At 37.6% G+C, this 20564-nt stretch overlaps 1 protein-coding gene across 5 annotated transcripts; it reads left to right on the top strand.

Annotated features, from left to right (window-relative positions):
- Nucleotides 1-436: 436 nt before the first annotated feature.
- Nucleotides 437-18678, top strand: LOC144643410 (uncharacterized). Of its 5 annotated transcripts, none has more exons than XM_078502658.1 (17): nucleotides 437-1133; nucleotides 3218-3303; nucleotides 4410-4493; nucleotides 5166-5351; nucleotides 5971-6091; nucleotides 6675-6862; nucleotides 8271-8492; nucleotides 9711-10136; nucleotides 10643-10756; nucleotides 11243-11428; nucleotides 12584-12710; nucleotides 13232-13416; nucleotides 13932-14153; nucleotides 15296-15364; nucleotides 15982-16098; nucleotides 17865-18055; nucleotides 18538-18670. In XM_078502658.1, exons 2-16 carry the CDS (start codon nucleotides 3246-3248, stop codon nucleotides 18041-18043), a joined length of 2484 nt encoding a protein of 827 aa, XP_078358784.1. In that variant the 5' UTR covers nucleotides 437-1133; nucleotides 3218-3245; the 3' UTR covers nucleotides 18044-18055; nucleotides 18538-18670. The 5 variants fall into 5 exon arrangements, with proteins under 5 accessions (XP_078358784.1, XP_078358785.1, XP_078358783.1 ...); XM_078502659.1 differs by having other exon boundaries at nucleotides 438-1133; nucleotides 3222-3303; nucleotides 17865-18050; nucleotides 18538-18678; XM_078502657.1 differs by having other exon boundaries at nucleotides 439-1133; nucleotides 17865-18050; nucleotides 18538-18678.
- The last annotated feature ends 1886 nt before the right edge of the window (nucleotides 18679-20564 follow it).

Genomic DNA, 20564 nt, shown 5'->3' with positions numbered 1-20564 from the left:
CTTTTGATGATATAATTATACAGACTGAGGGCGCTTACCATTAGTCACAATTAAAAACCGGCGGCCGGTGGTTAATAATGGGCCTTTTCCACGAGAGTTTCCCACAAATCCATCACAACAGTGTATAATATATATGCATTGACAGCATGATTTGACAGGAAAAATCTTAACTAAAACAATGGGATTCTGCTCTCGACTCCCCCAAAGGGGCCCGCGAGGGGCCAACAGGGGGGGGGGGGGGAAGAAAAACCCCATTGCATAAACACGAAACCGAAACCCGGCGAGGCACTGGCCGGATAAACATATACCGGTCTGGGCGGTCAGTTCTGACTAATGGAAAGCGCCCTGAGATAAAAAAAATCTCACAACCGCTGATATGCTGAAATCTTTCTGGAACCAGCTTTTTGCTTCTCCCTTAGTAACGATATCACGGCTTTATGCGCCATAAGGCGCGAGGAGAAAAGAAAAGATGATAGTAGGACGATACCGCAACAAGTCAGTGGACATTTAACGACAATACTCTCCAATCGGTGGAAAAGTTGCCTGAAGTTTTTTTTTTCTAATGACATTAGCTCGTGAAAGCCAGCACTTGTTGACTTTTTTAGGTTGGGGCAAAAAAACTGATTTTGTCTAAGGTGAAGAATATTTTGGTGCCTCTGAATGTTAACTGGTTCCTGTACCTTGACTCCGAAATATCCGAATATTCCCCGTTAAGGTCCAGCTCCCACTCATGCAGTCAATAAATAAATAAAAAAATAAATAAAAGACATGGACTTAATGGAAAAACGGACCAATCTTCTCGTTAGCGGCATTTCATTATCCTTTTAAGGCAGAGACGGAAATACTATCAGTTCCCCAAAACATTTTTGTTTTGTTTAAAATAAAGGCGGTTAAATTTCAAGGCCAGAAATTAACTACCCGTCATTAGTGATCTCAACCATGAACAAGTACCTGTCTGTCAACATAACTAATCAACCAATCAGAATGCTTGTACATTGCACGCTCCATTCTCTCTTCGATTCACGGGTAGACCATCTCTGAGAAGAAAGAAAAAATAAGGGGAAAACTTGGCATTTAGAAACTGAACCAGTAACTAAGTGCAAGAAGAGACTGACTGTCTGTTTCAGTGCAAGGTAAGTTGCCTTTTTGTTCAATGATAATTTATCTTTAAATGATTCCTTGTTCATTCGTTATCAGACTGGTCGTGATATTGTCTAATGGCCGAATCTCGTAAACCAGCCCATTTAGAAAAATACCGTATGTATTTCCGTAATCAAATATAGCAGAACAAATGGCTATTTTAGTAAAGTCTTAGTTAAATAAAAATAAAACTACATTTGGTCATTCCTTTAGTTATATCTGTCTAATTCATACTAAGAGCAGGCCGGTAAAAATGTCGACGGATTGAGAACAAGATGAACCATAATATAACTAATATAATTGCGCTTAGATTTAAGATGTCTACATTTAACCGCTCCTTATTAGTTACCTTATTTAAATCTTTTAACTTCATATTCCTGCTAACTGGTCTAATTATTTCCTACAAGTTGCATTTGTGACCATCATTGGTACCCGCCAGCCCCTTTGTTTGTCTTTGCATTTTTTGCTTTGGCATGGGGTCATTAAAACACTGCTAAAATCAGCAGCAGTCTTGAAAGATATCTAGCTGGATGCCTTTCTACATAGAAACCAACGTACAGCTCGTATATGTTGGCCAAAGAGATGATTTATATTATATGCTCTCGTAGGGCTTTGAATTCTTGTGTACAGGTTAATGCTTTTTGAGAGCTCTGAGACATCTCATTCCGGTTCTTCTACTTGCTTCAAAAATCGAAGGAACTGAAACAAATAAGAAGATATATAAAAAGACTAAAAGAAATTGTTTGTTCTATTATTATGGAATTGTCCATTTCATGAGTTCGAGTTTAAGTTTCAAGTTCGAGTTTAAGGTGTCCAGTTGCTATTTTTAGCCTGAATAACACTCGGTTAACCTTATGAACACTAGCTTCGTTACCCAAATTAGCCATCCGGTTAACTGGTTATTTGAACCATGTTTTGAACCATGTTTGTCCTAAGTCAATCTATGTTTTCATCACCCAGTGGGTAATTTGTGGGTAAGCGTAACATTACATTTTTTATGTTTACACTATACAAGTAGTTTAAACAAAAAAAAATATGTTATATTAAAGTGCGGACTTTACTCTGGGATGAAATATAGTAATAGCTTTCTTAGAAATTGGACCAAAAATGTTTATCCTAGAACCCTAACTCATAAAAAATAAAAACTTTATTATTACAATAGGTGATGTTTGCAGTGGTAAATATGTTTTTGGCCCGACTCAGGCTGTGGCTAGGGCTAAAATGTCGAAAAATGAGCTCCGGGAAGGGCGAAAAACCTATTTATGCCAAAGAACACCAACTCTATTACTATTATAATAATTTCAGGGGAATGTAGAAAAAGGATCAGAAACAGTAATTAAGCAATATCTTGAACACTGCCGTTGCGAGTCGGCGTTTATTTCTAATTGAAAACCAGGTTTAAAAATTAGGAAGACTTAGAAGAAAACAGCAAAATTACTCAAAACACTCTTTGCTTGAAGCGGAAATTACAGAATTCTATCGACAGCAAAGAAATAGCCCCGGTCGTTTCTTAATCGGCTCTGTCACTTCAAAAAGTTTTCTTGCGATCGTGGCGATTATAGGAGAACATTACACAGATGATTGCTTATAACGTCTGCGGCGATTGGGCGATCACGATCGCTTGGATCGCCCGTGTTCTATCCTTCTAGCTTCTCTTTCCCGATCTTTCCCTTCTTCGCCGTAAAACTGCAAAAAAAAAAGAAGATTTGAGGCCACGAGTTTTGCTCTTTCGTTGAAGGCTGCAATTGTGTTGGATCTAGGGCTAAAATGATTGTTTTCGTAGGTTTTCGCTCATCCCAGGCGATCGGGACGATCATATGAGAACCCCCGATCGCTTCCAATCGCTTCGATCGCCTACAATTTTCTTAGTATTTGCGAACGATCGATGTGATAAAAACGATCGGGGCGATCATTTGAGAACCAGACTTAAACAGGAAATTCCTTTTATTCGGGTGACCGCTAACGATCGCTCGAGTTGCCTGACAAAATGAAATAAATAGCTCAAGACCTTCTATAAGACGAAAAGACCAAAATCAGTAATGAATTATAACCAATCTATTTTGTGTTGGTCTTTTAGGCAGTCTAGAGTGATCAGGAGGAGAAGGATGAAAGGTTTTGGCCTCCCTGTTATTCTTGTTCTACAGCAATTTTTCTTATGTAGAGGTAAGGTACTTATAGCATTGAGTGTATAACCAGTGATCTGTGCTGAGGAACATATAAAGTGAACTTAGCTACGTATACCTGGTATCCTGTGACTGCCTATCAAAACTACTGAATTTCAAAATCTGATTTGCATATAAAGGTTCATAGTTGCCAAGCAGTTGGAGTTCTATTCCTTAAAAAAATATTTTCTTTTGAGACATTTTGGGAGGATCGGAGTTCTTTGTAATGACATCAATTGAAACAACAACAACAACAGCACTATACAACAACACCGTATTAGTAATAATAATAATAATAAAGACTTTATTAAAAAGGGTAACACTAAAACAAAGCAACAAACGTCCCTCCAAAACACAAAAACACAAACAAAACGAAACATAATAGTAAGAGAAGCAGACACAAAATAGTACTGCTCTCGACATCTCAAGACAAGTCGCGTCGCCGGGGAGCATTCCAGGCGGGCAGAAAGAGTGCGCCCGCCTTCTTCTCCCCTTCGGCCGCAGGCGGCGAGTGCTTCTTTGTGCCCGTTTCCTGGTGGGACGTTTCCTGTCCGTTGTGGCTGCCCATTTGTTTTTCATTTCGTCTGGGATCCATCCCACCTTTTTCCACAGATTCACGCTCTCGGAACTCTGCTCCCTTCTGTAGTAAGAATAAAATTTAGTAGTGTCCAGTGACCTCCACTTATGTCCAGGATTGAACGCAAGTATTGTTTAATGAGTACTTCATGTTTGACTGTGTTATTCCATGGCCACATTTCCATATTACTTCATATTTGACAAGTTTTGGTGTGTTTTGGTGAACTTTTATTAATGAGGACACTTTGTGATGGCTGTCATGAGGAACGTGCATCTCATTAGCGTTCAATCCTGGACATATCTGGTGACCTCATCTACTGAAATTGATAATTAAAAGTTTTATTATAACTCATGATAGACCTTGGCTTCGGCTGTTGTTTTGCTGTCTAAGGGTATAAGCAATTATATTCCTTGTATTTTTATCGAAACGAACAGTACAGAAAAAATACAAATGCTAATTGCTGTTTGATTCTAGTAACGCACTTTTTTTACCTAACGTTAACCGACATTTAATTGTCTAATTTCCGTCAGCTTTCAGCACAGCAAACAATGTTGCAAATTCAGGCCAAGCGATAAATCCAGCAGACATGAAGATGTATGATCAAGAAAAGGAAGGTAGTGATGATACTTTGCATCCGTTTTAATGTAATATATTGTCGAACTGATGACGATGACGAACAGGCCACCATCGGCTTTAAATAATAATGATGATGATGATGATGATGATGATGATGATGATGATGATGATAACGGATATGACAGACAATGATGATGATGTCAGTGGAAGCGGTTAGGATGTTGTATCGGAAGGTCCGACACGACATCCTGACCGCTTCCACTGACGTCATCATCATCATCATCATCATCTGCATTATCACCATCATCATCATCATCATCATCGTCGTCGTCGTCGACGTCGTCGTCGTCAGTCATAATAACGTAAGTCACATAGTGTTTTTAAGAGTATGTAAATATACCAAAAATACTTTATTTGGGTTTTCTGATTGGTCACTAACTTCCTAGACTGAACAGCATTACACTATTCTTTCTACCATGATCGATGCAGTGATGGGTACCTCCCTATGCAGGACCCTCCCCCCACCCCTTATGAATATACGCCACTGCTCTTCTTAAACCAGCATATATAATCCCTTCGACATTCACTCTTTTTATATTCCTATACGCAAAAAAGGATGTTGTCTGCTTGTCACAGACTAATCAGTTCCTGAAGTGTACATCTAATTCCAACACGTTATCTTACTATGGTACCGCGATTTTGATTTTCAGCAACATATGGCGAATTAAATGTGGGGATGGATTACTTTGAAGGGGACATTAAGCTGACACAGCAACAAAGCGACTATATAAAGTCATCGCGACAAGGAGGCAACGTCCAAACGAGAGCCCTAATAAAAGATGCTAGAAAGTTATGGACCGATGGTATGGTACCATATGCGCTTGCTGACGATCTGAGTAAGTAAACATCATAAGGGTATGACTTATTTGTAACATTCAAATTCCCCGTTCACACCACATAAGCAAGTCTTGCTAAACTAGGTTTAACAAAAGCTGAAAAAATAAGCAACAAAAAGCTGCGAGACTGAACTTCCAAAAGGTTTTTAAGCAAGCTCTTGTTTGTGTTTTTATTGTGATAAGTTTGAAGTCGACAAACTTACATCGATCAGTTCTATGAAGAAAACATTTTAAAACCATGTTTAACTAAACAGCTTTTAAATGTGTTTTGCTTTGGTGTGTAGCCTATGTAACAGTTGTTTTCTTTCCAAATGCGCTGGAGGCGCATGGCATTTTAGTTGGCGAGACTGGTCATGAGGAAGGCTTGAGTCAGAAAGAAAGCGTCGTCTTGTCAATATCGACGCCAATCGTTCAATTTTAACTGACCATGTAAAAGAAAACGTGTAACACGCGCACCAGCGCAACATTGCGTTTGATTTTTTTACAATTCATAGAGCTGACAGCTAAACATACACGTATAAATTGTGTGTACAAAGATGAATGGTACCGATTAACAATTAGCTTTCCGAAAGGGTCAGTGTTACTTACATGCATCTGTGCATAAATATTTTGACTGCAGGTGAGGTAAGTCGTGGTTACATAAATTCGGCAATGGAGGAGTGGGGTCAAAAAACTTGCCTTCAGTTCCGAGAGAAAACCGATGCTGATGAAGATTACATGGAGTTTGTCTACGAGGTAGGGTACGTACGAGCAACTGGCAGACATTTAATAATACTAGGCATAAATTTACTTTTGTCATGTTTAGAAACCAATGCCAAAAAAAAAAAAAAAAAAATATCGCAAGTAACCATACAGCCAAACATTAACAATGGCGTCGACCATAGCTCAGTGTTGTTTATCTGTCAAAGATTGTAAATCTCTCCGTGTTGTCTTCCTTATTGGATGCCTATTTCTTTATATCGAGTTCATTTACCGACTTAAACAACCTGTATTAAAAGCAACAACTTTTAAGCAGCCATATCCTTTCAGGCGAGTGCCTCCACAACAAACTACATATTTCCCTGGCCTGGCCAATCCTGGTATACGAGTTATTAGAATGATTAAGTGAATGAGAAGCATACTGTCTTATTCGATAAAGAAATTAAAGTTCACAACTGGTACACTGACGAACCTAAGAACAAGGATAGCAAGTGTTTTTTAGTTTTAGGCTCGCTCGAGCAAGAATTTCTTGGAACAAAAGCAAACAAACAAAAAAACATTTCCCAATACTCATCCTCAAAGTCAGATACCTTGTGGATAAAGTTCTCTTTTGGTTTCTTTTAGATGCTCGTCATATGTGGGACGTATTGGCGGCAGACAAACAATTTCAGTAGGAAACTCAGATGGCTCAGTTGTTTGTAGACACGGCAACATTGTACACGAAATTGCGCATTCGCTGGGATTCTTTCACGAACACAGTCGACCGGACCGTGATCAGTACGTTTCAGTTAATTGGGACAATATTGAAGGCGGTGAGTAATGGGACATGTTCAGATACCTGCAAAAGTTATTTTGTCAGTCTTTCTGCTGAATTTGGTCAGTTACTACCCGGTTGCCTTTGCTGTCCTGGCAGTGGGGTCCCTCTCAGTTTACAGCAAGGAAGAAATGAAGAGCTAGATCGAACAATGAAACACAACTGAGTTGCTGGTTTTCACTGTCACGACAGTAACGCTAATGTCACGCGCTGCTATAAAATAAATCCAAAGCTATTGAGTCAAAAGAAATCAAGAATATTAAAGCCTGATTTCCAGTCCGTACTGCGCAGACTCGGGGTTTGTTTTCGTTTTTGTTTTGTTCGTTCGCCGTCCTGGTCCCCTCGTTCGTTTCGTTCAGTCCGGGCTGCGTCGTTTGTGCGTCGTCCTCTCTCGTTTTTGTTCTGCGGTTCTGGCGTTATTGGGGTAGTTGTCGCGGAATTTTTGGCTTGTAAACATTTCTTCGTGTGGGCTCACATAAACATTGCAGCCGAGATTGCGCAGTACGGACTGGAATTCATCTTTAAAGGTTGTAGGAAATTACTAGGCAGTCAACGTGTCCACGTCGCAGGTCTGTAAGGTATTCCGTAATTGAGTTATCCGTCAAATTGTTCCACACAAATTTATATGACACGGTATGGAAACACCATGTTGGGGTCTGTGTGAAAAGGGCTCCAATATGGCCGCCGGAAATCTATAAAAAACATCTGGCATCTACTTCTGATGTACAAAGCGATCAGTTCACCTTCATGAACACGTAAACATTCACAAAAACACTTTTCGTAAAGCCTCAACTGTTTAGATTGTTAAAAATTACAGGATAAGGCATTTTTTTAAGCATACTTGACAGCCTTCAGGCGGCCATTTTGATGTCGTGTGGCGCAAAACTCCGAAATTTAACATGTTATATTTTAACGACGGCGGATGCTATCGAGCTGAGGACCTTCAATAAGATATATTTTAAGGACGTCTAAAAGCCAGTGAAGTATAAAATATCAGGGGTTTCGCGATTCTGGATTTTTAAATTTTGATGACGTCATGTGAAAACCAAGAATAAAGAAATAAAGAACTGGATCGACCAATGAAATCAACACATCGAAAATTCCTTTTTCTTCCTCTTTTTGTTTCCTTTTCCCTTTTATTTTCTGAATAAAATACAGACAATTCAATAAACTAGGCTGAAGCTACTTACATACAGTGCCTCTAATAAGCCGGATGGTCCTAATGCTCATCATCTGAAGTCTCTTTTTTTAAAAGAAAAAAAAAAAAAAAAAAACTACCGTTTTATAACGCCTATGGATATATTTTGAAATAAATGATGTGATCACATCATTCATTTCATCATTAATCCGCAGTTTACATATATGTATTTCATATATATACTACGTTATGAATATTTTGCTACCAGGTTATCAAAAGAATTTCGAGAAAGAAACTTTGGAAACCGTGGACTCTCTCAATGTGGGCTACGACTATGGCTCTGTTATGCATTACGGGGAGTTCTTCTTTACTAAGACTGAAGGTTTAAAAACCCTGGAGCCCACTCAAGAAACGACCGCAACCATTGGTCAACGGGTCGGCCTTAGTGACCTGGATGTGCAACAGGGGAATCTGCTGTATAATTGTCCAGGTTTGTCCATTTTGCATTATACTTACCTTGTATTGTTAGATAGATAGATAAAGATAGATAGATAGATAGATAGATAGATAGATAGATAGATAGATAGATAGATAGATAGATAGATAGATAGATAGATAGATAGATAGATAGATAGATAGATAGATAGATAGATAGATAGATAGATAGTTTATTAATACAACTTCGCAACCTAAAAGGTTGAATTATGTCATATTTACAAATTTATAAAGCGATAAAAGCTAACGATAAAATGTAAAAAAAATTAAAGAACAATACAAGAGTGATTAAAATCCAAACTTAAGTACATTAGAGATAATAAAACTATTTCTAAATCTATTAGTCTTAAAAACAGGGTTAAACTGGCGTGTCTTTCTGAGGTTATAACTACTAAGATTCCGTGGGGGCAGTAAATTCCTCAGCCTAATATGTCATTGTTCTCTAAAATGTTGGTAAACAATTTTTCCGTCAGGGCTTGTCTTCGACCTGACAGAGTGACTAGACTTGCCTTGTCGAGCGCTTCTTCATACGTAAAAAACGTAAAAATGATGCGCATCGCCCTCTTTTGCACTGCTTCTTTTGTTAGCTGGTTAAATTCTACTGGCAAATAAGTTTCACTCAGCGTGCGACGTTCGTTTAGTCCATTGAAAAACCCTCGCATTTGGCTTAAACTTACAAAGTTACACGGTGGCAAGGGGATATGAGTTTTATGTTGGAAGGGAAAGAACACTGAATAATCCCGGTTTAATCTTAAATGAAATAGTCTTACTCAGATACCTGTAAAGATAAGTTTAAATTATTCCCAGCTTTCCAAATCGTTCAGACGAACGCTAACGAATACCGAATATTGCCGAGGGTATGGAATTTTCCGGTTACGTTACTTTCCGATTATTCCCGAACCGATTATTATTTCCGAACATTCCCGAACAATAATAGATCCTTTCCGAAGATATCCGATTCGGACTGTTCCGGAAACTCGAACGGAGTGATTTGCAAGGTACGACAATAGTTTAGTTCCGAGAAAAAAGTTCTGCTATACTGTATGCTAGCTCTAATGCGCGCATTTTGCGACAGTATAGGTTACTTCCTTATTCCATCTTAAATCGTTATTTACAAGTAAGAGTCATAACGTTTTGAATAAATAGTAAAATTTTTGAGTAAAATTACCTTTTCTTGGTATCTAATGAACCTGTCAATATGCTTTATGTTCAGGTTATCGGGATGACGAAAGGAAGGGCAATGAAACAACACAAGATCCCACAGAAAGCGAGTTATGGGATCGACCGCTCCGCGAACATGAAGTCAAGGTGCTAAGAAGTAAAGTGCACAAAAAGCACATCGCGAAAGAAGAGTCATCTACGAAAAAAGACGCTACATCCCACAAGACAGGAAAAAAGAACAGTCACTTGCATACAATCTTAAAAAGCAAAACGACTGCGAAAAAGTTCACTCCTTCAGACAAATCTTCTCATGCTAAAACAAGTGAAAAGTCACTCAAGCATGCCACGGCTGATTCTAGATCGATGGTACTTAAAGAAAACGAGCTTAAACCACAGTTACAGAAAGCTTACAGAGTAGATGAGGCAGACATATTAGAAGGAGATGATGATGAAGACGATATGTTACCTTATTCACGAGGTAGGCCTTTTGAAGTGGTAGTAATTCATTAAGAAGTAAATTATATGAAAAGGTCATAATTATGCGTAATAAATTAACCCTAAATGTACTAATGCTTGTCTCGCTAAAGGATCATGAAACACAGAGTGTATACAACGAGATCTTGCCAAATTCAGTTTCATAAATTCCCAGATAACGTACGATTACGATTTGAGCTGATTAATCTAAATATTTCTTTTCTTTCTACTCTCAGAATATAGTTTAAAATTGGTAGTAACACGACATTTCAAACAAAAAATAATCAGGGATCGATTATGCACCCTTCATTGTGGTTTCCTCTTCATCAGTATTTTCACTTGAATAGTTTACGGCATTATTCTGAATGAGTTGAAAGGTTTCCTACTATTTACATAAGTTTCATACTATTTACATACAACTTGTATAAATGCGACAGAAACACTCAAATAGCGCGATCTGCCCCTTTTAAGTATATTTTGTTTGTTTCTTTTCTTCCCCTTGACCTGTAGATGTCAGTACACCCGTTAGTGCCCCAGAAACACCGAACCAACTGGCTACGGACAGAGCAACACTGGCTCAGGAAGAAGAAGATTCGGTTCAACAACAAGACAATGACGACATAGGTAAGCGAATATTTTTTCATTCACTTAATTTTTTTTTTTTCTTTATTCAAAATAACCCTTCCCTTTCTGTTACCATACCGTTTATCTTGCGATGTCTGCTGCAAAGACCGCATCCCCAGATATCGTTGTCGGATTTAGATAAGTCCACGATTGAACGCTAATGAGTCGCACGCTCTTTATGATAGACATCACAAAGTGTCCTCATTGATAAAAGTTCGCCAAAACACACATAATTCTGTCAAATTTGAAGTAATATGTATAAATGTCAAATAACCCAGTAAAACATGAAGTACTTATTTAACAATACTGACTTGGGTTCAATCCTGGATGTAAGTGCAGAAAAGAGAAAATCTGTCTACAATTGTACGTAAAGGAGTGAGACCGTTGTTTTAGTCAAAATATTTTTTCAGCTTAGCCTCAATTTTGAAAGGAGGACATTCTCCCTGAACCTAACCATAATGTAAGAAACGTCTTGTTGATCTTCAGGCGAAGAGAACTTAGGAAAAGACTACTTTGAGGGAGACATGATATTAACACCAGACCAAGAATCTTTCCTGGATAACATAAAAAACAAGGACATCGCGCAAGGTGGCTCCAAACGTGCTCTTATTAAAGACAAAATGTACCTTTGGCCGAAAGCTAAAGTATACTACAACTTCGACAAAGGAGTAGGTAAGTTTGCAACGCAGCTATTAGCATGGGATTTGAAAGAATTCTTTCCTTAGTAAACGTTCAAACACGTTACTTTTCTACTCAAATAGCCGTCTTAAAGGGGTTTTTTGTTTTTTTTTTTTATTTTTTTTTTTTGCCCCTTTTGCCCTTTTTTTTTTTTCTGGAAAATTATTTAATAATTTCTTACTTTAGTGTTTAATTGCCTAAATTACTTCAACACAGAGCAAAAAATAATTAGTTATTAAGGTACCCTCATTCATCAGGGTACTATCACGAGTAGTACTTTGAACATGTTGAAAAGTTAAAAGACGTATTTACATTTATGGAAATCTATAAGATGGGCTTTGTTAAAAAAAATACCGTTCTAGTGGTCTGACGCTTTAAAAGGGGTGTCATGAGTTATGCATGCACGAGGTGTTGATCTTAAAATTGAAATAAAAAATGGACATGTCTACGTTTTCAAATTCTGCGCTTGTGTATTTTTTTTTTCATTCTAAACTTATTACAATTTGCTCTCCCATTAACACACCATACTTTATATTTTCTTAAACCTGGTGTTCTAGGCGCTTGTCATGTAAGAGCGAAAGGACTTAATGCCCGACTCACACCAAAACACGCTTAATAACTGCTTAATTAAACACGTTTTGAAATTTTTCGTATTAGAAGTTGTTTACTGATGTTTGTCGACTTGAAATTTAGCACAACGAAAGCACAACTTAGAGCTTTTTTTGAACGGGGCAGGACCCTATGTAAATTTAATCTTTTAGTTTTCTGTTGCTAATTTTTATTTTCTTAAACGTGGTTTTTTGCTTAATAGTTTTACTGGTATAAATGGGTGTATTACTCACATAATTGTAGCTCAGTTTTGACCAAAAAACACAGAAGGTGATCCAGCCCTCCCCACCTCTAACCTCCCCCCCCCCCCCCCACACCCCCGGCCCAAGTAGGCAATCCAAAAACGACCGATTAAGGTTTGGAGTACTATTTCAAAAAGATCTTTCTTTTGTTTCGAAACAAAGATCTCAATTTTACGCTTGTACGTACTCAAACTTGCAATGTAGACCAATGTAGACAAGAAAATAATTGTATTCAGTATCTTTTGATTTAAACTTAGGAAGACCAACCGGTCTTAATTTCTATTTTCTTTCTCTCAAGATAGGATAGGCAGAAGACGAGCCCGTGCAGCCATGCGTCACTGGCAGAAACACACTTGTCTCAAGTTTAAACGCGTCAAGAAACCGCCCAGCAATTTGGGATACATCAACTTCGTCTTTGAAGGAGGGTATGTGCTTTCAGTAACATGTCTTTGAACTTATTTCGCTAAGAGCAAAAAATCAAAAACAAATGTAGGCCTTACGAGATAAGCTGAAATGACAAGGCTAATGGAATAGAATGTTGAGAACGCTTTTGATGTTTGTTTGTCTGCCCGCGAGTTTTATTTATTTATTTTTTTTTATAAATTCGGGTATGTTTAAAGGTAATAAACATCTGTCATTATTTTACTCTGATGTAAAGTGGATAAACAAACATTATTCAAATAAGAGCTTTTCTGATACGGAAAAGTGTCAAGGCATAAGAGGTATCCCTTGGGAGAAAGTGTTACCAGGATGGACGTTAATTTTCAAGTCAGTTGCAACTTTGTAGTTCGTCTCTTTTAATAACCTTGCCTCCACCTGACCATAAAAAGTCATCGGACATGCCATAAGCCGCGGACCTAACACCAAGGAAGGAGGGGGTAGAGATAAGAGGATGATGAGAGGAGGAGGAGAAACATAAATTCTGTTTTTCTTACTCTTTTTCTAGTTGCGCTTCTCGAGTTGGTCGTGGTGGGGACAAAAGCCAGAAACTGACTATAGGCAGCCCGGCATTGAGGTGTAAAGTAGGAAATATTATTCATGAGTTGGGTCACGCCGTCGGCTTCTTTCATGAGCACAGTCGACCGGACAGGAATAAATACGTCCGTATTCTTAAAAAGAATATCCTTCCAGGTAAGATAAGTTGTGGAGTTAAGCTTCAAGGTGTAGTTAGTATTTTTCACTGGATTTTCAAACTTCGAACTTGATTTCACACTAAGCTAGGAGCACAGTTGAGCCTCTCCTCGTGGATACCACGAGACTAAGGACACTATACTACAGGCAGTTCATTTAGACTTAGAGAAACCGGAATTTATATAATATCGACCTCTTTAGTACGGACACCTCCAGTCTATAAGAACATCCAGCTCTACCAGGTCCTACAAAATTGGTGCCCGTATTGCTGTTGTACTAGTAGAACTGACATGAAAGAACATTCCAGTTAACTCAACCACAAAAAAAAATTGTTGTAAATATATGCATTAAATGGTGTTTCAAGTATATAGCACGTCATTTTGGTGGGTAAATTACCCAGAAGTATCTTCATGTATGCCTAATATATCGAGAAAAAGTCCAACAATTACCGAAATCTTTCCATCAGTGTCAAGTTAGTTATCAAACAAACCGTCTATGAATTTATCATTCTACAGGATACGAAAGAAACTTCTTCCGATTTGGCAAGAAATGGATTGACTCGCGGGACGTCCCGTATGATTACGGGTCCATTATGCATTACAACAGAGCCTTCTTCTCCCGCTTTCCAGTTATGCTTGATACACTGATCCCTTTGAACAGAGGTGTGAATATTGGTCAGCGGAAGGCACTTAGTAGGTTTGACATCTTACAGGCCAACTTACTCTACCAGTGTGATGGTGAGTCTCTTTGTTTAACGAAATTGTATGAACTATAGTCGTCCCATATTGCATTGCGCATCCCGTACTGCGCATAATTTTACGCGTGATTAGCGCGCGCACAATAAGAAAATGGCGGCTTTTTCTATACGGCTTGGCTCACAAGAGAGATAAATCGTCGTTTTCTCGTAAACGAGTACCGGGACCTATCATGTTTTTTCTTTGATTTCCTTCTTTCTATAAAATGAATATGAACAAATTTCTATTGTAGAAAAATAAATAATAAACAGAAATGTGAACTTAGCTCGTGATAATATAACTGATAATATTGTAAGGAATTATAGGGTATATTCAAGGTCGTTCTGCTCCTAAACGAATACCGGGACCCCTTTTTTTATTTCAAAAATAAAGTTCTCTTAGGATAAATAACCAGTAGGCAAAGTTTGAGCGAAAATCTATTGTCAGTTTTATTTCGGAGGAATGACCTTAAGCGGCCAACCTTGGGGAAAATGGTTAGTGGCCGCTTAGGTAGAGGTTGGCCGCTTAATAGGGGTTCGAAAGAAATAAGCATAAGGCGTTTTAAAAACATCACTGAATTGTTAGGAAATCAAAAGGTCATCACTTAGCTAAGTGACAACGGAATCACGTCAAGACGATTTTAAGCGTGTGTTTGAGTGTTTTTATCAGTCGTCCCTTCAAATTTCGGACACATTTCTGTCATTCAGTTGTTGAAAACAAGGCCAACCTACATGTATTAAATTCTTTGTGGCCGCTAAATAGAGGTAAATGCAAAAGACGAATTCTGATGGGGACGACCGGAAGGTGGCCGCTTCCGCTTAATAGAGGCGGCCGCTAAATAAGGGTTTTATTTACAGTATTATACTGGCAATACTTTCGGGAATTTCTAAGTTCGCCACTTAATAAAGGGTGGCCGCTAAGTAGGGGTTTGACTGGATCTTACAGTACACGTAACGCAAAACGATAGGTATGCAGTGCGTGAATGCGACTTTCGCAAAAGCGAAAAATAGGTCTGCAATACGAGTGTGAGAGTCTAGTCTAACATTCATGTCATTTAAACTGACTAGAAGCTGAACCAAATATAAGCGGTTTCCTCAAGTCACGTTTCCTTATACAACCAACCACATCTGCATTTTTCTCACCAGGAAGAAAAAGGTTAACTGACGAAGAAATAGAGCAACTCAAGGAAGAAAGCAACGACCAAGCTTCCGAAGGTACATGTATTAGACATTCCTTTGGGAGTGAAATAAATGATGATGATGATGATGATAATAATGATGATGATGATAGTGATGGTGATGATGATAAATGTTGAAAAAGGAAAACAAAATACTCACTATCAAGGTCATTCAAACCTAGTGCCCTAAGAGTGACAAGAGGAAATTAATACGTAATCCCATAGCGCCTTTTTAGCGTTACGTTTATGCTAGACGCTTACATGACAGGTGTTGCTTATCCCTTAATGTGCAAATTCAAAAACATAGACTTTCTTAAAGTCGTTCGCTTCTCGTTTCCGGTTTGGCAGAAAGTGTGAACATTGTGATTTGACGACTTGCTGTTGATTGTGCCACGACTTATCATATGGTAAATTAAACAACAGTGAAAACGCTAATTCATCTTTTATATTTTTTCCCCCCACTTTTTATAAATAATTCGCACTGTAATGAAACGTGAACAATGAAATAATTATGTTCCTCTTAATAAAATCAAAGCAAAACCAAGCTTTCAACATATTTCAATTGAGCATCTGTACTCCATTTTGTTAGTACTCCATTATAGGAAACGATATTAGTTGATTATCACTAATACTTGTTTTTTTTTTTTAATTTAGTCATGTGCGCAGATGTGTATGACCGCGATTCTTGCCAGTCCGTGAAGACCCGGGGCTATTGCGAAAAGTTTCCAAATAGCATGAGAAACACGTGCGGGATCACGTGCAACTTGTGCGGTAAGGCGATTTATGAATATCATTTTGATTACTCGCCATCTTTGTTGTACCTTCCGAGGACGAATAACTTTAAATTTGTCCTCTCTCTAAAGTTGATGGCCATTATTGGAAACATTTATTGAAGAAGTTCATAGTGAAAATGACATACTTATTAGTTAATATTAGATCTAGATTTTAACATCTTAAATGATCTTATTTTTTTGATCCTTGATTTCATACAATACTATTTTAAAATAAAACTGTATATATTTTACGCATTCAATTGCTAGTGCCTTGTCTAAAATCTAAGCGTAGTGCACGCACCTCTATAAAAAAAAACAATTTAGATTTAAATTCAAATGGATTAAAACTATTTTTCTATATTTATAATAAGTTAAATTAACTTTTAGATTGTATCACGGACGTTCTACGATGGAAAAACATAAACTTTAGGCTGATGAAATTTTAAAAGTTTTAAACATTTCGATGTCAGTATGGTCAGTAGGGACAAGTTGAAGTCAGCTATATGAGGTCGGGTTACAGTTCTCGCAAGGTCTCACATGAATGGCTCGCCACCTCTCGACAGAACAATAGAACAAACAACGACAGTACCACTAGTCTCCAAAACAACTGCTACACTAGAGGACCAGTAAAATAACAAGCTTACGAGAGCTGATACACTGCTGGATCTAGATAGTTAACCGTTGCTTCTTCACCAAGCGGATGTTCACTGATAGGAATAGATGCTCAATAAAAGGGAAAATCCTATTTATTTTAACTTTTGGTGCCGTTATCGTTCAACACACCTGAGGGATACTCGTGAACTTAGAGTGAACAGTTTCGTTCCTAAACAAACAATCAAATGTCAATGATTAAGGGTACAGGTATGCCTATTTGACTAAACTCGTCTGAACGCACTTACATACTTATCCTGTAAGTACCTCAAATGAAAAAACATCCAATTATGAAACAAATCGCGAAGAAACCAACAAAAAATTTGCTGACGCTTTGAATTTCGTTTACATTCTTATCATGTCACCTATTCTTGTTAATATTAAAAAATTTGCTGACGCTTTGTATTTCGTTTGCTTTCTTATCATATCACCTATTCTTGTTAATATTTGTGTTTGCTTTTTAATCGAGCGACCGATTCATAAATAAGCTGTGATTATTTTCTTGACAATAGTAGTTACCCGATAAAGAGTTGTAGTACTGTCCCATCAAAGTGTAATGGCTGGAAAATACCGAAAAGCGTACGGCCTTCAGGTGAAACCCCGCCTTAAAGTATTGCAAATAGGCTGCACTTTGCTAAGTGTTAAAAATTATATTTTCAATCTAGTTGTCTAGTAGAATCGTTTATTTGTATTGTGCGAAATATATTTATAAATTGAGACCATTACGCCATTAAGTAATAATGCAATCTTGACAACATTCTAGATTTTATGTAATACACACTAATACAGCTCATGCAAACCGTGTGACGTTACGCAAATCTCGGACTGAGTGAAGTTACTGCTTCGTGGTTTTTGCTGTACTGAAACCTGCCTTTAAAGTAAAATCGGATAGTTAATTATTAACCGCCCGATTTTAAGCTTCTTAAGCTTCTTGTTATTCTTAAATTACAGTTGCAAAACGCTCTTGGTTTCTTAGTTGATCCAAAATAACATACTTTACCCCCCCACTTTTTATTTGCATTTGAGCAAGGTGTACGTTCACGAAATCATTTCCATTTTTTTAATATTCAAACAAGACAGGCAAGTTCAACATTAGAATTATTTAACTTGTAGGAAGTAAATCCAAGCAGTCACAAAGAGGGGTAGGGGCGAGGAAAAAGTCCGCGGCCACACATGAAGTGACGCGCAAAAGTTTGGTCAACAAATTGACGGTTTCTCCACTTAAGGAGGACACAGGCTCCAAAAGAATGGTCCCTGACAAGAAATCTCAATCTACTTCAATCAGAAGTTGAATTTTGAGTAAGGTACACTTTGTGTCTCCTTACATGATGTAAATGTGTAAAACATTTCGGCTGTTCTTGTCGGTTAAGCTGGCAGCTAAAGGAAATATAAAGAGAAAAATAAAATAAAGTAAAATAAAATGGATGCATGAATTAAACGTAACAATATATCGAAATTAAACTTATTACATGCTTAACAGTGAAATAAAGAAAATAAAGTCGGTGTGACATAGTCTGCGGGTCAGGCGTAAAAGTAATATAGATATAAATTAACTTTTAGATAATCGATCGCGACATTTAGTTGTGAGGGAGAAGCTTAAATGGTAGTCAGATAACAAGTGTATTAATCCAGTTATTTAAACATAAAATGCACTGAAATACAAGATGTAATGCCCTAATGTCAGTAAATTTGTTTTGCAGTCTCAATAGCAAGTTTTCACTTATTAAAACAGGCATAATTATAAAATTCAGTATTATTAATGATATTTTTGCTGTTATCCTTTCAGGAATGAGTGCTAAAAAGCAGGAACTGGTACACAGCAACCATGGAGATAAAGCTTAGATTAAGGAAGTTGAAAGTTTTTCAATGTCTGCTGGCATAGTGTTTTAAAGGAACAGTTCTTTTTTTGTTTTTCAGGTTTACTTACTTTCTTTTCCTTTTACTCTACTTTCTTTTCCTTTTACTCTAAGGCCGTGCTCACACTTAGTACTCGAGCACTGATACCTGAGCATGGGCAAAAAACAGCGTCGTGTTCACACACAGAAAACAAAAGTACCCAAGTATCATTACTGAAGTGCCCGAGTACAAGGTGGCGTGAGCACTTGAAAAATAAAGCATGTTTACATTAGTGCCCAGCGAGAATCGTACTCAGGCAGCGTGCTCAGGCACCAAGTGTGAACACAGCCTTAAGTCTAATGAACAACAAAGTCATTGGCACCCACTGTTGTCAGAACGTGCTTCACTCATTTTTAAAACAATGATTACGAATGTAATTTTTGCCTAATAATGCTGCATATATATTATATTCTGAACATTGAACTATGACCATTTGCAATGAATCATGGCTTACTTGGACACTTTATAAAATAGTAAACTTTAGAAACACGCTTGTAAATTGATATTGCGATTGAAATAAATCTGTCATTTTGTACTGCCTTAAGCCTGGTTTTCACTGGCGACGCAAGCACAAGCGCAAGCACAAGCGCAAGGATAAGAGCTCTTATTTCTTCGTGAAAACGGCTTCGACTCAAGCAAAAGTACAAGGACATTGCATTTTGATGCTTGTGTTTGTGCTTGCGGGAAGCACAAGCACAAGGATCAAAATTTGTCCTTTTTGCGTGATCGTGCTTGTGCTTGCGCTTGTCCTTGCGTCGCTAGTGAAAACCAGGCTTTATGAAACATCGACCACAGGAAACTGACCGCTCTGTAAAGATAGTTGTGCAGGCATAACAACACTTGTGGTACACTAAATACTATTTGTCATATTTCTATTGTTTTTCTGAAATCACAATGATAAGTGATGTAACCATGGATGGAATAAAAAAAGGCATACTTTGAGACTCAGTTTATAAAAAGTGTTTTTATTAAACTACAGTGTATGATATCCAAATAAGTGATCAGTTTAAAAACTTATTGCCACCTGATATCGACGGATCATGGAAGTTTTATAAGATTTGTTGGGACAATCTTCTGCTTAAATTTGAAGGTCAAGCGTACTTAAAATGTATTTTGTTTTTTAACGGCTTATGACTTGTCCCTTAACTATTTACAACCCACGTCTGATAATCCTCAAAAGTAACATCCATGTGGTTGTTAACTCCCAAAAATAGTTTTACCAAAACCGTCACCACAAAATTTGGATCCTTGGATCGCAAACTTTTATAACCCCAAAAGACCTTCGCACCTCCCCGTCACTATTGTAACTTGACTCCCCCCCCCCCCGCCCTCTCCAGGGGGATCACTCCTATTTGCCACTTGCTAACGGACTAAGTGACGGATGGAGAATCACTTTTCAAGAAGAACGGATAGAGAAGAAAACAAAGGGAGGAAGGGAGGAACGAAGGAAAAAGGAAACGAAGGAAGGAACAAAGGAAAGAAGAAAGCGGTCAAGGAGAAACAAAACAGAGAAAAGGCAAACAAAAAGCACAGAAAAGAGTACAAAGAGTAAAGAAGACAAGAATAAAAACAACATGAAAGAAAAGAAAGAAAAAGAGCAAAAATGAAAGAAAAAAGGAAAGAAGGAAGAAATGAAAGGAAAAAAAATCAAATGAAAAGTAAATAGATAACTTGATTTTTCAAATGAGACTGAACAACCCTAACTCAAGAATGGGTGAATTTAAATAGAGAAATAGTAACTAGTGGATCAGTAAACAAGTACAGGAATTTCATAATTTGGCCCATTTCGAGACCACGTTAAAATGTTTTGATCATGTCTCTCTTTCTGTTTACCTTTTGTATTATTGTTAGCTTCCCACTTTAAGAAGATAATATTTTTCTTTGTCATTAAGACGAACCCACTGAGAAGTGTTAAAA

The sequence above is a fragment of the Oculina patagonica genome, chromosome 2, assembly GCF_052425735.1.
Source record: "Oculina patagonica isolate OP01 chromosome 2, crgOcupat, whole genome shotgun sequence".
Classification (NCBI taxonomy): Eukaryota; Metazoa; Cnidaria; class Anthozoa; order Scleractinia; family Oculinidae; genus Oculina; species Oculina patagonica.
This window is presented reverse-complemented; position numbering and strand designations above follow the sequence as displayed.

Excerpts from the sequence above, each read along its gene's own strand:
- LOC144643410 (XM_078502659.1), top strand. The coding sequence starts at position 3,246 with ATGAAAGGTTTTGGCCTCCCTGTTATTCTTGTTCTACAGCAATTTTTC. Across the intron at positions 3,304-4,409 it reads GCAATTTTTCTTATGTAGAG|CTTTCAGCACAGCAAACAAT; the intron begins GTAAGGTACTTA and ends AATTTCCGTCAG. Across the intron at positions 14,154-15,295 it reads CTTACTCTACCAGTGTGATG|GAAGAAAAAGGTTAACTGAC; the intron begins GTGAGTCTCTTT and ends TTTTCTCACCAG.